General features: G+C 31.3%; 2 protein-coding genes across 8 annotated transcripts in view; one reads left to right on the top strand and one right to left on the bottom strand.

Moving 5' to 3' along the window:
* nemy (cytochrome b561 family member no extended memory) overlaps positions 1–15,448 on the top strand; it is a 306,149-nt gene that overhangs the window by 194,784 nt on the left and 95,917 nt on the right. The window lies entirely within an intron of this gene.
* On the bottom strand, positions 8,722–15,021 carry LOC141484783 (uncharacterized). Of its 3 annotated transcripts, none has more exons than XM_074180145.1 (10): positions 14,252–15,019; positions 14,018–14,168; positions 13,708–13,884; positions 12,999–13,205; positions 12,721–12,900; positions 10,861–12,345; positions 10,529–10,624; positions 10,405–10,461; positions 9,256–9,474; positions 8,722–9,047 (listed from the first exon to the last, which is right to left on the bottom strand). In XM_074180145.1, the coding sequence occupies exons 1-10, from the start codon at positions 14,315–14,317 to the stop codon at positions 9,007–9,009; spliced, it is 2,679 nt and encodes an 892-aa protein (XP_074036246.1). In that variant the 5' UTR covers positions 14,318–15,019; the 3' UTR covers positions 8,722–9,006. The 3 variants fall into 3 exon arrangements, with proteins under 3 accessions (XP_074036246.1, XP_074036244.1, XP_074036245.1); XM_074180143.1 differs by having other exon boundaries at positions 8,722–8,966; XM_074180144.1 differs by lacking the exons at positions 10,405–10,461; positions 10,529–10,624 and having other exon boundaries at positions 8,722–8,966; positions 14,252–15,021.

Below are 15,448 nucleotides of genomic sequence, written 5' to 3'. Positions count from 1 at the left end.
GTCAGTTTTTGCTTTTTTTGTCGTTATAGTTCATAAAGTGCTGAAAACTTTTTGTCAAATACGGTGTAAAGATATACAACTAGCGCTGGAAAATTATTAATTGCACAAATCCGAGTCTTATTGACGTTAGAGAAAACTAAAAAGCTTGTTTTTATGATTAAATTTGACATCTGACACAAATTGAATAATTCCATTCTGTCTATTCTTATCATTAATGACGTAACTACGCATCGTTTTTGAATACACGCTCGAATAAGATTGAACGACAGAAAACACATTTGGTTTTAAAAATGCAGCTACATTTGTAATATTCATGCAAAAAATTGAATGCACGAATTGGATTCTAATTGAAGTTGAAAATTGAAAAGTTTGTTTTTATTAATGAATCTGACATCTGACACAAATTTGATCATTCCCTCAGAGTAATAATAAGACATAGAGTTGCCATGTCTATACCAATACAATACATGTATTTTTCGTACTATCCTTTTCTGTACAACTTCTGGGCGAGGGGTGAGGCGGGTAATAAGAAGTTATGAAGAGTTTGTTTACATTTGAAGTGAGTTAGACCATAAAACAGTGGCGGTTGGTTTAGTTGATAATCGGTGGGATATTAAATATTTATGAAATAAATCATTTCAGGTGAAAATGTATTCTGTTCAAATAGGAAATCTGATTTATTAATAATGATTATGGAAATTAGGCCAGTTTTTCTACCACCTACCAGAATTTCATTTATGTATTGCTTTATAATAAAGCGCGTGGTTAACTGGGTTAAAATTAACTAATTGATAACAATGATAAATGTTAATTTCAAAAGTAATGACCTTTGCTCCATATTTATCAGATGGAGACTTTTGTGATTTTTTCTCAGATTTAATGAACAAACGGTACGGTTTTTGAGGTTCGATATGAAGAATTTTCGATTAGAAATCATAAATATTTATAATTACGATTGAGGTTTATGTGATTTCATTCAAAATTGGTATCTAGGGGTCATTTTGTGATCAACAGATTGAAAAGCTTTCTGCTCAATGTTCAGTTTGTATACTAAATAGTTATTCTTGTGCAACCGGTTTTAAATCTTACGTCACACAAAGAATATGATTTCCGTTTTGGTTTTTCTTTCTTTGCACGAGGCTCTCGAGTTGCATACAGACAATGTTCAATAAAGAATGACGGTTGTCATTTTTTCACTTTTTTTTGGTTTGGATATGTCAAATAATGAAATAATATAAACCTAGTTTAAAAAATTTATTTATAAGAATAAATGAAATAAAAAAAATGATCATTAAAAATATAAAAAATATCCTCGATCATAATGTCGGTCCACAAAGACCCCAAGATACCAATTTTGAATAAAAATCACATAATAATATCAAATCTCAATCGTAATTATAAATGTTCATGATTTCTAATCGAAAATTCTTGATATCGAACCTCATAAACCGTACCACTTGTTTATCAAATCTGAGAATAAATCACAAATTTCTTCATCTGATTATATGAAGCAAAGTTCGTTAATTTCAAAAATGAATAAAAATCTACTAGGTGGTAGAAAAACTGGCCCCATTTCCATAATCATTAATAATAAATCAGATTTCCTGTAGAAACTATTTGAACAGAATACATTTTCACCTGAAATGATTTATTTTATAAATATATAATATCCCTCCGTTTATCAACTAAACCAACCGCCACTGTTTTATGGTTCAACTCATTTCCCGTAAACAAACGAAGTTATGCTGCCTTCAATGTAAGGATGGAAAATGCCTCTCTATTGTCTTTTGTTACTCTGAGATCATTCCATATTGGCAAGTCTCATTATTAATGATGTCTCTATGAATCGTTTTTGAATATATGCTCGAATAAGATTAAACGACGGAAAACATCTCGGTTTGGCATTTGTATCGGAACAATTAATTCTGAGAATATTCAGTTCCATGATTCATGGTAACCTAACCATAAGTCAACACGAATCTTGATAAGTTTCTGTCCACTGTTGCCAGTGTGAATGAAAGAGATAATGAAATGATAATGCATTCATAATTATAGTGGTGTGATATAGTTCAATTAATGAAATATTTTGCACACATATAACCAGTAACAAAATGTTTTCTTTCGACAATAATAGTATTTTATCACTTCAACATTGGTTACCCAGTGGTTAATCAGTGGCGTAATTTCACAGCTGCTGCAGTCAAGCGATAAAATTTATTGAAGTTTGAGAAAAAAATTAGGTTTCTTGGGAAAGAAAGTGTTCAGTTTTTCATTACTCTATGTGTGAATCTTCCAAAGAAAGGGAGAAAGTTATGAATTTTAAAAGAAGTAACCCTATACATAGATGTGTAGATCATGCAAAGATGTACCTTTCAGACACAAACTGGAAGAAAAAGCCCTCCCGAAATAGCTAATTCCATTAAAACATTGAATTATACGAAAGAAACATTCTTTCGAAACAAATACTTTTATATGAACAGTGAATTATACAAAAAACATTTTTCTTAGTACATTCCTGTGAATGATATTTGATTTAGTTCCATAACGAATGTTTGGAATATAAACTGAGTATAGAAGAGTGTTTTTTGTATAATTCAGTGTTCATATAAAAGTATTTGTTTCGAAAGAATTTTTCTTTCATTTATTTCAATGTTTATATGAAAGTATCTGTTTCAGGAGGGCTTCTTTTTTCAGTTTGTGTCTAAAAGTTACTTATTTGCATGATCAACACGTCTATGTATAGAGTTACTTCTTTTAAAATAAATTACTTCCTTCCTTTTTTTTAGAAGATTCCCACATTTTTGTATCACGATGGAGTTGTAGTCAAAAACTTTTTTTCCCAAAAAAGTAGTCACTCCTAAACATATTAACCCTTTCAATTTAAACAAGTAATACGTGTTTCTTTTAAACGTCAAAAATACATTATGTTTTGTAACTGTCGTTCCTATAACGAAGTTTATCTCATAGAGTATTGTCCCAAAGTAACCATAATCTTGGTTTAATACCCTAAAAGTGACCGCCTCTGTCATATATCATATTCCTGGAAAAGTTAAGACATTCAGATCAGTTTCCTGAAAACTGGTTAACTAAACTCAATCAAGTCGCCAGCAAGTAATGGACGGTAACTCATTAGTGTCACTTTGTGTTAATTTGTTTCGGAGATGACCACTAATCTATAGTATTTCCATAGAAATATAATATATACTGACAATGTCTAGAACATGCCCATCCATATTGAGTGATGAATCATTTGTTTGATGAAAGAGCTTAGCTGAAGTTGAGCAAAGAAATCCTCCATTGGTGTAGTACGTATGCGTTACAAAGATGTAGTACTATGAATGAATTCAAAACACCAGCATCATGATTAGGGTCAATTTTAGCACAGGAGACAGTGAAAGTGACAGTTTTTACTGTCGCTGGTTTTATGAGCGTGGCTTGCATACCAAGTTGCTGGAATATCCTCGGGGTTGTCACTTGTTCTCCTTATGAAACAATATATTATTCGACTATTCCATTCCGTCCCTGAGGTTCCAATTCTCTATTTGTCTGAGATAAAGGCAAGTGTTATGTCCTTCATTATGCATTCCTTTGAAGCATTCCTGATTATCTGCTGAACATGAGGAAAATAAAACCAATGATGTTTGTAAATACATAACCACTTTCCTCGTCATATTACTCGTTCTACGAAATCGTTCGTGTTCCGTTCTACGAAACCGTACTACTACACATACTACATCGTTCAACTGAAACTAGCAACTTCCATTACTTTCGTATTGAATCTATCACTATTGGATATTTGTATCACGTGTTTTACCCAATCACAATCTATTACTTCTATCTAACTTGCGGTGAGCTAACCCCCGCTGATAACTCCATCTAAAGAAACTGTATTTGGTTTTGTCAAAACAAAACATTTTCTCATAGATTTATTTGCCACAAATACTAACAAATCATCCATATTTTCAGCCATACCTATCTCATATCATCGGTCTGTTCGATATACAAAGGTGTCAGACAAAAACAGTTTGATGAATGAAATTAAAAGATTTCAGAGTCTCTTCACGACGTTTCGATTGTTAGTATCCCCAACAGTCTTCCGGTGATGACTGTTATTCTAATTTATTGTGTTGGCTTTTGTATGGTTGCAATCCTGATTTAGTTACTCTCTCTGACATATGTCATAAGTTAGAGTAGTTGTAGATCTATCGCTCAAGTTTTCATTCATCCATATTTTGTCTTGTTTATTTAACAAGAAATATATTAATATTGTGCAATTGGTGTTGATGTTTATTGACCTCTCAGCGGACGCTGTGTTGTGTAAATCAACTCTGGTCAACAGGTTATGGGCACAGGCCGATTAATTTAAGGTATTTTATCACACCAAAAAAGGGACATTTTCAAGATGGCTGACAGATCGACGTCTTTTTAAAAATTTGGTATTGCACAATTTGAAGGCAAGGATTTTGATCACTGGAAATTCAGAATGGAATTAATACTGGAACAGAATAATGTGAAACAGTGTATAGAAATCGATGGGATGAGGAAACTCCAGAACACTTTATTAAGCTTGATGTAAAATGTAAATCAATAGTTCAGTGCATCAACTCACATCTTGAGTATGTGAAGGACAAAAAGTCTGGTTTTGAAATGTGGAACGCAATTGAATCTGTGTTCCAGAGAAAAGGAATTGCATCTCAATTATTTTTGAGAAAGAAACTCTTGAATATGAAGCTTACTAAAAGTGAGTCATGAAATTTGAAGAGATAATCAGGGAACTAAAATCAGTTGGGGCTACCTTGCAAAACGTTGACATTGTATGTCATCTTCTGCTGACACTACTGCACTGGAAACACTTGAACCTGATAAGTTACCCTTAGAGTTTGTAAAATCAAAACTTTAAGTGAAGTGAAGAAGAAAAATGTAGTTGCACACTCTGCATAGAGTGAACTTCATCAGCAGCATTTAGTAGCAAAACTCAAAAAATTTCAATCCATCAAAGAAATTTACTGGTAATAAAAACTCTGCAAAGTCCTACCGATGTGGAAAACCAGGTCATCTCAAATTGACTGTTGGTACAGGAACGCTAGAAATGATCCAAAAAGGGAAGTAAATCAAGTGAAATCTACCGAAGAACCTGTCAGTCTTATAGTGGATGCTACCAGCTGTGAAATAAATGAAAAAGACAATCAGATAAGTTGAGTAATAGATTCTGGCGCAACAGATCATAAGTTCAATAATGACACCTATTTCAGTAATGTAAGTAAATTGAATACTATCTTAAAAATAAATGTAGCAAAAAAGAATCAATCTCTTCAGACTAGTCAGAAAGGTAATATTACAGTGAAACTGAATAAAACTGACCAAATTACTATTATTAAAGATGTATTGTATGTTGAAAATCTAAGAAACAATTTATTGTCTGTACAAAAATTGAAAAAATATGAGGTTATTTTTAGTAAAGGAGAAGTTAATATGTTTAAAGGGAGAAAACTTTTCTAGTGGTAAAATATATAATGGATTGTATGTTATAAATTTTGATATAGTAGGTAAAACTGAAGCAAATGTATCTAAGTAATACCAATAAAATGTTTGATCTTTGGCACAAGAGACTAGGTCATATTTGTAATAAAAAATTAACTATTTTGTCCAAAGGTTGAAGGACAAAATCTTCAAGAAAGTAAATTTGACAATGAAATATGTTCAATATGTGTACAATCAAAAATCAGTCATTTACCCTTAAATAAACTGACAAAGAAAGGAAATCTGTTAAACCTTTACATCTTGTTCACACAGATGTCTGTGGTGCTATTACAACTACAACTTTCAATAATACAAAATATTTTCTTACTTATTATATGATCATACACATTTTAGCATGGTATATATGCTTGAAAGTAAAAGTGAAGTTTTCCATTATTTCAAAGAATTTGAAGCCTTTGTTACAAACAAATTTGGTTATAATATTAAAAAGCCATTTCATGTGATGTTGGTGAATATTGTTCTCGTGAGTTTACAGGTTTCTGTAGGGCCAAAGGAATGCAAATTCATTATACTGTAGCTTATTATCCGGAAATGAATGGATGTGCAGAGAGACTGAACCGAACCCTCAATGAGAAAGGAAGGGCTATGTTACTTGAAGCTAAGTTACCTAAAACTTTCTAGGGCGAAGCTGTACTTTGTGCTGCCTACCTCATAAATAGAAGTCTTTCAAATTATTTAAACAGTGCTTATACTCCTGCTGAATTATTTTATGATAAAAAAACTGATTTAAAAAATCTGAAGATATTTGGCTGATGGCATACAACCATATACCCAAAGAAAATCAGAAAGGAAAGTTTGATCTGAGAGGAAAGGTACATATTATGGTTGGATATGCGAATAATGGATTCAGGCTATGGGACCCTTGAGGAAAAAACTATTGGACACCTATGGAAAAACACTATGATGGAAGAAATAGATTCACTGAAAAGAATAAGACATGGACTTCAGTTGACAAGTCACCTGAAGTTAAATTAATATCCTGTAAATGGGTATTTCGTTTGAAGAAAAATGCAAATGGAGACATAAAAATATAAAGCCAGGCTTGTTGCCAAGGGATTTATGCAAAAAAAAGGCTTTGATTATCATGAAACATATGCACCTCTTGCCAGATTAACCACTGTTCGGTGTTTATTGGCTGTTGCTAATTTTAAAATTATGGATATTCAACAAATGGATGTAAAATCTGATGTAAAATGGTTCAAAACAAGCACCTTATTGCTGGAACACTGAATTCAATGATTTTGCTGAAGCTGAGGGTTTAGTCAAGTCCAACTATGACCCTTGTTTATATTTTAAAACTGAAAATTGTTAAACAATTTATCTATTACTCTATGTTGATGATATTTTAATTGCAAGTAATGAAAAAGCTGAAATTGAAAAGATTAAAGTGAAACTAAAACAAAAATTTGAAATGCAGGATATAGGAGATATGAAAACTTTCTTAGGAATAAATATACGCAGAGATGAAAGTGAAATTTATTTGACTCAAAAAAATTATATAAAAAATGTGTTGAAACGTTTCAGAATGACAGATTGCAATAAAGTAAAAACACCTATGGATCCAGGAACAAATTTCAAAAGAGAACACGATGAAGAAATTAAAAACAAACCAGTAAGAGAACTCGCAGGATGCCTGATGTACTTGATGCTTGCTACACGTCCTGATTTATTCATTTCCATAAATTTATGTAGCAAAAATCAAAGTGAAACTACTGATCAGCAGTGGAATAGTTTAAAAAGAATCCTTAGATACCTAAAAGGTACAGTAAACTTAGAATTATGTTTTTACAGGAATTCTGACACAGAGCTAATAGGATTTGCTGATTCGGATTGGGCAAGTGATGAAATGGACAGAAAGTCAGATACAGGAAACTGCTTTAAGGTATTTGGAAATCTAGTATGCTGGTGTACTAAAAAACAGTCTATGGTGCATTGAGTTCTTCCCGAAGCAGAATGTGTAGCATTAACTGAAGCTATTCGAGAAGGTTTATGGTTGATGAATTTGTTGAAAGAATTTGGCTGTCAGAAATCTGGTTTCACCATTTTTGAGGATAATCAATCTTGCATTAAGTTAACTAAAAGTTTTGAACACAAAAGATTGAAACACATAGATGTCAAATTCCACTTTGTTAGAGATTTAGGTACATGATAAAATTGTCTCAATAGAATATATTAATACAAAAGAATCATTGAACAATTTGATGAATTGAAATGTATGTTAGGTTTGAAATGATACATATGTATATATAAATTATTTGCCAAGTATATTTAAGGGAAATTTCGATTGAGGAGGTGTGTTATTCTAATTTATTGTTCCGTGCAATCGAAGTTGGCTTTTTGATTATTTGTATGGTTGCAATCCTGATTTAGTTACTCTCTTTGAGAGTAGTAGTTGTAGATGTATCCCTCATGTTTTAATTCATCCATATTTTGTCTTGTTTATTTAACAAGAAATATATTAATATTATGCAATTGGTGTTGATGTTTATTAACCTCTCAGCGAACGTTGGGTTGTGTAAACCAACTCTGCTCAAAAATGACGGGACTATTCCTCAAAGAGATGACTTTCAATTTGTTGCTTACTTCTATTCTATTGTAACTTCATTTCACGTTTTACTGCTTATTATAATTGATATTGTTAGCTATTCATTTCAATTCAATTCTAATATGATTTAAAATTTCTGAAAAAAATTTCATATTAGAATAGATGATGGAAGTCTGATCTAGTAAAATTGTATTGGTTCATTAATTTCAAAATTCTTTGGCAGTATAGCATGAATCCATTAAAACGTATGATTTATACTATTTTTTTAGCTTACAAAAGAGTAAAAAGTTAATATTTCACTCAAGTAAGAACATTAATAGCAGAACATTTTTCTACCAAATGAAGTAATGGTTAATGTGCATGACGATTTCATTCCAACTCACTCAAACACCTTGCCTATCAATAATCAAAAAATGTGTCCTCGAAATTGTATTGCACTTATCTAGTAAATCAATAGTATCACTGGGCTATTACTTCAGAATACTGTTCACTTGATGGACACAAAACATGTTTTGTTAAAAAAAAAAACAAGTTACAGAATATTGTCTTGAGAAAATCTGAAAGTTAATTTCTTTGAAAAGTATGGCGTCACCCTCAGCATTTCTGGAAAGATGCAATCAAGGAAAACAAGTATGAATATCTCATGTTTTTTATTGATTTATTCACAACTGATTTTTCTTTCTTTTTTTTATTTGATTGTGAACCCATAACTTTAGCTGTGTAGGATTTCTTTCCTTGAGTTTTTCATTCTGAGCAATGATTTCTCTACAGGTGGCAAGAGATGGTAAAGTATCATTATCAATGTATTCTTTTAGAAATGTCTGGGCCACAGATATTTCAGACACATTCCAGTGGGTTCTTTTGATTTTGTGGGATGATCCTAGAAAAGTAAACAATTTATCATCTTCTCAAGTAAACATTTATGGCCCTTTCCAAGCAAAAGCAGAATCCCACACAACACCTAAGAAAAAATAAAAACAAAATAAAACAAAAACAAAATAAAACAATATTTTTGCACAATGGAGTAAGGAAGAATATTTAAAATAAATATCAAAGTACAAAATGAATAAACTGGGTAAAATTATCGATTTTGATTTTCATCTTCAATACATATTTGAGAAAAAGTTCTTCCATACTGCATCAAAAGCTGAATAAATGTATAAATATACCGCAAGACACTTTTTTTCGCTTCACAAATTGATTATTGATCCACACTTTGATCTGAGAAGGGCTTCTTGATTGTAGTGCTGGGTAAGATATTCTGGCAATTTCACATTGTTTCAATGATGGTAGTATACCTGAATTGAAATTTTCTTCAAAAACTTTGTGAATAACATTTTTCTCTTCATCTCCCCATGATCTTCTCATTACAGTCCCCATAGGAGAAGCTATTAAAAAAAAGGATTCTAAAATCATTGCAAATTAAAAGAAATATTACAGATATTCGATAAATCATATGATGATAAACTTAGAATATTTTCAGTGCATTGAATGGAGATGAATATCAACACTTTCATTGCTAATGATCATTTTCTCGAATAAAGTGATACAAATGTAAGCAAATTTTGTATCGTGTCTTGAATGATTTGACCGAGTACTTGATGGATATCCATAATTACTAAGAATTAAATGAAAAAACACTTGTTTTTTAAATATCTATCATATAGTACTATTCATAATATGTGACGCGTTTCACTAATTCTGTAGCTTTCTCAAACAAAAATTATTCATATCACCTTTTAGATGAAAACCATACTTTTGATCCAAATTTCGAAATTTTACATTCAGAAAGAAAAGACTTAAAACTTAATTTCTTGAAGCACTTGATATCAACAAAATAAAACAATCCAGTAATTGACTAAATGACCAGTTAGATGTCAACCTTTTCAATAATTGATTGCATATATGTGATATGACTAAGGGCACCTTATTACTCTGAATGGATTTCCTATATTGAACAAACTATCAGAACATCAAAATCTGTTTATTCTTAGGCTACCCATTTATAATTAACACATCCTTGTATTTGCCTGATTTCGAACTACTATAGATATGTCTGTACATTTACTGAATACAATTTTTTTGGGGAAGCTATAGGAATAGTGAAACGTGTCACATATTACAAATGGTAATATATTGTGAATATTTAAAAATCAAGTGTTTTTCCATTTAATTCCTATTCTGTATTATATATTTATATTTTCGTCTAGACAGAGTGAAAGACCTATTGTGAAAGTAACAAAGACTGAATTATTTTATTAATGAGATTTCTCTTTTCGATTAGTTGAGTGAACAGTTTGAATCTCTCAAATACTCACATGAACGTTTTCTCTTTTTCTCACTGCTGTCATCAAATAGATTTGTGGCTGTACTTTCTACAAAATAATTGAACTATGCATTAATCTAAAATGATTTTTAAATGTAGGAAGTTATTCAATTTACCTACGGATCCCTGAATTGTAGTTTCAAGTTCTGTTTTAGAATTTTCAGCATTAATTTCAACTTCTGCATTATCTTCTTCATGATTATCCATATCTCCTGAAGAAAAATATATTTATGGAATAACTTATATTCAACATTCATTAATTATTGAATCACACAATACAATAATTAATTTTCGTTAAATCGAAACAAAAAAAAGGAATATTTTGAAAATCAAATCATTTTCAGACACAAAACACTAAAATGAAAAAATATTATTTTGCAATAGCCTTCAGTTATACAATGTAAAATACATGAATTGTAAGTGATATCTAGGATCATACTTCACTTACCACCTTGTGCCATCTCAAGTAAACGAGACATTCTTGAAATTTCCCTGGTTGCTATAGGTATCCTATAATGTTCTCTATGAATTTTATCTGCATGACCCATAAAATTTGCCAGATCAGATACCTCGGTGTCATCTAAATCAAGCACACTCGATCGAGTTGCAACATGTTTTCTCAAAGTTGTTCCCCTCAAAGTTTCTGGTTTCTTTGCACCGCATTGTTCTGAAAAGTTCCTCAGTAATGTGCAAGCATCTAAACAATCTGTTGAAGTATTTGGTATACCAAATAAATACGGATTTTTTGTCAGACCAGCTTGTTCTCTATAACTAATTAATGATTTGATACATTTCAGCAGCTCATCATCGAGTAGCACTGAAACTTCTCGGCCTAATTTGCCTCTTAATGTGAATCGACTATAACCTTTTCCTCCAGCATTAATTTTTTGAGAGGATGGGATATCTTGATCAAGGTCTTGTGAGCTCTGCATGTTGTTCAAATCATCCAGTTCTATCCTTTGTACTTCTCCTGCCCGCCTTCTATTGAAAACCTGCAGTGACGTCAGAGTATATTTCTGGAGTTCATTGAAATGAAATATATCAAATTTTTCATTTAATAACTGAAAATACTTTGCTCTACCTCTCATCAAAAACAAGTTCAATTGTTTAATATCACTCATCAAAGGTAGCACAACTTTCTTCAAACGCTTGTTTTTTAATTTACTTTCAGTAACGGTTTTGTTAACAGTTATTCCAAAGTCTACTTCCAAAAGTTTCACAAAATTGTCAACCGTTTCCTTCTTAACAAAGTTTTCTTCTTTGATCAGCTCAGTTACAAAAACATTCGCACATTTCTTCAACAATGTTCCAGCAGTACTAGCAGTAGATGGAGCTCCATAATGTTGAGAGGTATCATTCAATTTGGAAATCACCTGAATGGCCTTGATTATATTATCATACTGTTTCGGAGTGAAAAGACTGGAAAAATCTTGAACACTGGAATCAATCATTTTTACTTCATGTAGAATTCTGCCTATGAGTCGGATTTTACTTCTTATCATAGGGTGATGGTGAGGTTTCGGAAATTTCACTGTCAATTTATTTGCATACGTGATGACTAAGTCATCATATCGTAAAGGACTGGTAATGTTATCCTGTCTTAATATAGGAAATATATTATTCCTTACTATAGAGTTAGCTTTAGGGCTAATATCGCTTCGAATTTTTCTTCCCAGAACAAGAACATTTCGTTGATTTGATGAATTTTTGATTTCATCGCCATCTGAACATTTCCTAAAATGTTTTCTTATTGAGACTTTAGAGTAATACCCCAAACATTTTGCACAGGGGACATATTCCTCATGGTTTACATTTTCTTTACGTGTTCTTCTCGTTGTAATAATACTTCCCGTATTGTATGTGAAGTCCTCATTGTGTTGAAAATTTCCTTTTTTTCTGATAACTGCAATAATATTTTTTCTTTCTGGGCAATCTGGTAAAAACATTTTGAATTAATGTCACCTTTACTAGTTTCAATTCGGAATGCATAACTATTTTTCATTTGAAATGACATGATATCAAAATTGTAAATATGTGTGTGTGAGCTTTTTTTAAACTAATCCAACAAGCTTTTTTAATCTTTCACATTTGTTTAAAATAATACATGAATTATTCTGATTTTCCTATAAAGTTTATCCAATATAGTTGAAACAATTTACATTTATACTATAGTAAACTAAAACCAATTGAGAATTTGAAAGTGTATCTCTAGATTTGTCAATTAAGCAATATAATTTGTAGACCGAAAAAGTTGAGCACAAATATAAGATTGATATTTTTGAAAGTAAATGGATACATGAATACTCACTTTTAGGTAAGTTAGCAAACAATTTTACTTCTTTCTCCTCAGCATGTTGGGTTTCTAAATGCCTTGGTAACTGAGAATAGCTATCTTTGCAAAACAAACAAAAGTTTTTCTTTTTCTTAGTAGTAACTTGTTGAACAATGGAATTCATTCCTCTAGTGTTTTTCCTGACTTCTGGAATGTCTGAAAGAAGCAGTTAGGATATTCATATTTTTGGCAGAGAGTAACTAGTGACCTGACATAGGAACAATTATTGTTGCTATTCACAGGAAAAAACTTACCAATTCTTACTGCAAAATCACATGATACAACTTCTCTCTCCTGATTATTTCCAGTGAATTCATTGGTAACCAATCTGATATTCGTATCTGAATCACTTGTTTCAATTAATTCCTCAGGTTTATCCTTGCTTGATATATAATCAGGGTCCAATGCACCGTCATTTACAATGAATGATTCAGATTCGGTTGAAGCAAATGAATTTAACTCTAAAATTCAGAATAAGAAATGGAATATCTAAATTAGATTTGAGATCATTCAATATTTGAATATACTTACAACCAAAATAAATAAGGAAAGACATTTCTAATATTTATAGAACATTTGTAAAAAAAGGGAGAGGGGGTATGTTGAAATGAGTTTTTATAGTTCACCAGCAATGGTCTGTCTACAAATGATAATCCGCAAAAGTCTTTTGGGGGCTTGTGCTAGCAAAGAATCAACAAAGTTTCATTTTTCAACCTTCTGAGCAACTGACACACTCTGAACGTGTCTTACAAGTCATGCATTGGGTCTCAGATTTGAATATAGACAAAATAATGATATAATGGAATATATTTGGATATAAAAATTAATAAAATTCTGATTCAGAAACTATACTTGAGCATTTAAACTTATTCAAATTATTTGACACTATCAATTACTATTCAGAAACTATACTTGAGCATTTAAAATTATTCAAATTCAATTACTGTTCAGAAATATACTTACTCTTTTTCACTGATAAATCAGAGGATGTATCTCTTTTCTCTTCATTTTCACTGAAATCATTCATGCAAGAACTGGAATCAAGAGGTTTCTCCTCACTAGTTGGTATATAATTTGGGTCACATATATCATCATCATCGCTGAATGGTTCAGACTCTGTTGAAGTAAATGATTGCGAGTCTAAAAATATAAAAACATGATTTGATTATCCTCATGGAAAAGTATTTTCAGTTCATAATCTGAGTATTTCATATATGTTGATAAGATGTTTAATCATAATTTGTGAACACCTATTGAGTTCAAAACTTTGTACCTTCATTGGTGATTGGTTTTGGTGTGGCTTTATTTTTCTTTGCATTGCAAAACTTTTCGATTAAATCCTTGTCCAAGATATTTTTCTGGGGTTCCCAAGTATTGAACTTTTTTGAGAATCCTTTCCATTGAATTAGATATTCATAAGAACCCTACAAATACGAAAAATACATAATTAGCTACAGAAATCCAGCCTTCCCCTTTCTTCTGAGAATTTACAAAATATATAGCTTACCTTACGAATCCTTTTTCCCAAAATATTTTCTACAGTGAAAATATTTTTTTTAGAAGTTGAAGACATCACAATTATAGTTAATACCAAATCGATGAATATAGATTTCAAATTCAGATTGCAAAATGCTAATTTATTTAACGCTGCACGGTGTCTAAAAGTGTCTACACATGCAAAAAAAACCGCGAACTAGCCTTCACGACACTTCTTCTTCTTTTCTTCTTGTGAAAGCCGAAACTACCAGGACTACCCGAACAAAAAATTCAGCTCGTTCAGTGGCCCAATTCTCGATATCTAGTGAGTAATATCACAGGGTTTTAAATACTCACATAAATACCCACATGATAATACTAAATGATATCCTCGAGTGCGAATGGACTAGATATTCCATTCCTATAATAAAATAATATTTATGTATGTCTTATAGTAGATACCTGAATATTGATAATCTACCAGTAAATACTGGGAATCTTGGGAATTTTTTTATTTCTATGTTGAATATGTTGAGGCAAGAAAAACGGAAGGAAGTTATTATTGAAATTAGAGTCTTCCTTTGTTATTGTATTGTATTTTTTGGCAGATTCGGTCGATATAGAAATACAATATAAAATAATAAAAAAATAGGTGGTGTTTTAGCAGACTGTATATAATAAGGTTACTGATACTTTATATATTAGAAATACTTTCACTGTATTGTACTTTTTCATGACATACCTTGATGAGTTGAGCATATAGATGCGCCGGCAGTTTTTAGACACACGCACCCCCGTTACTCGAAGGTATTCGTGTCAATACAAATACATAGATTGTGATACAAAATAAATGAGTTTAAATGAGAAAGGAACAATATATTCATCTTGATGATACAATAACGACATACGTTTTGGTATTGGAAGGATAAATGGAGAAATGTAAGGTTATGTTTATCAAGTTATTGTAAATATCAGGTAAACTTCTCGTGTCACATCGATTGTTAACAGAATGACTTATATAAGACATTTTTTTCTGATGATCTTAATATTTCGAAAATCAAAGTGATGGGCATTTTCAAGCGAATGTTTGGCTGAAGCAGAAGCATCAGGTTTCTTATTTTTTACACTATTACTATTCTTTTGTTTGAGCAAACGGGCTTTTAAATAGTTTTTTGTTTGTATGCCCATATACTTATCGGATTTTCCGATATGGGCAAGGAGTTTGAGA

This window comes from Leptinotarsa decemlineata, unplaced genomic scaffold (assembly GCF_025532065.1).
Source record: "Leptinotarsa decemlineata unplaced genomic scaffold, Ldec_3_MD MMD2_tig00026294_RagTag_RagTag, whole genome shotgun sequence".
Lineage (NCBI taxonomy): Eukaryota > Metazoa > Arthropoda > Insecta > Coleoptera > Chrysomelidae > Leptinotarsa > Leptinotarsa decemlineata.
Note: the sequence above shows the minus strand (reverse complement) of the source record. Positions and strands in the feature narration are given on the sequence as shown.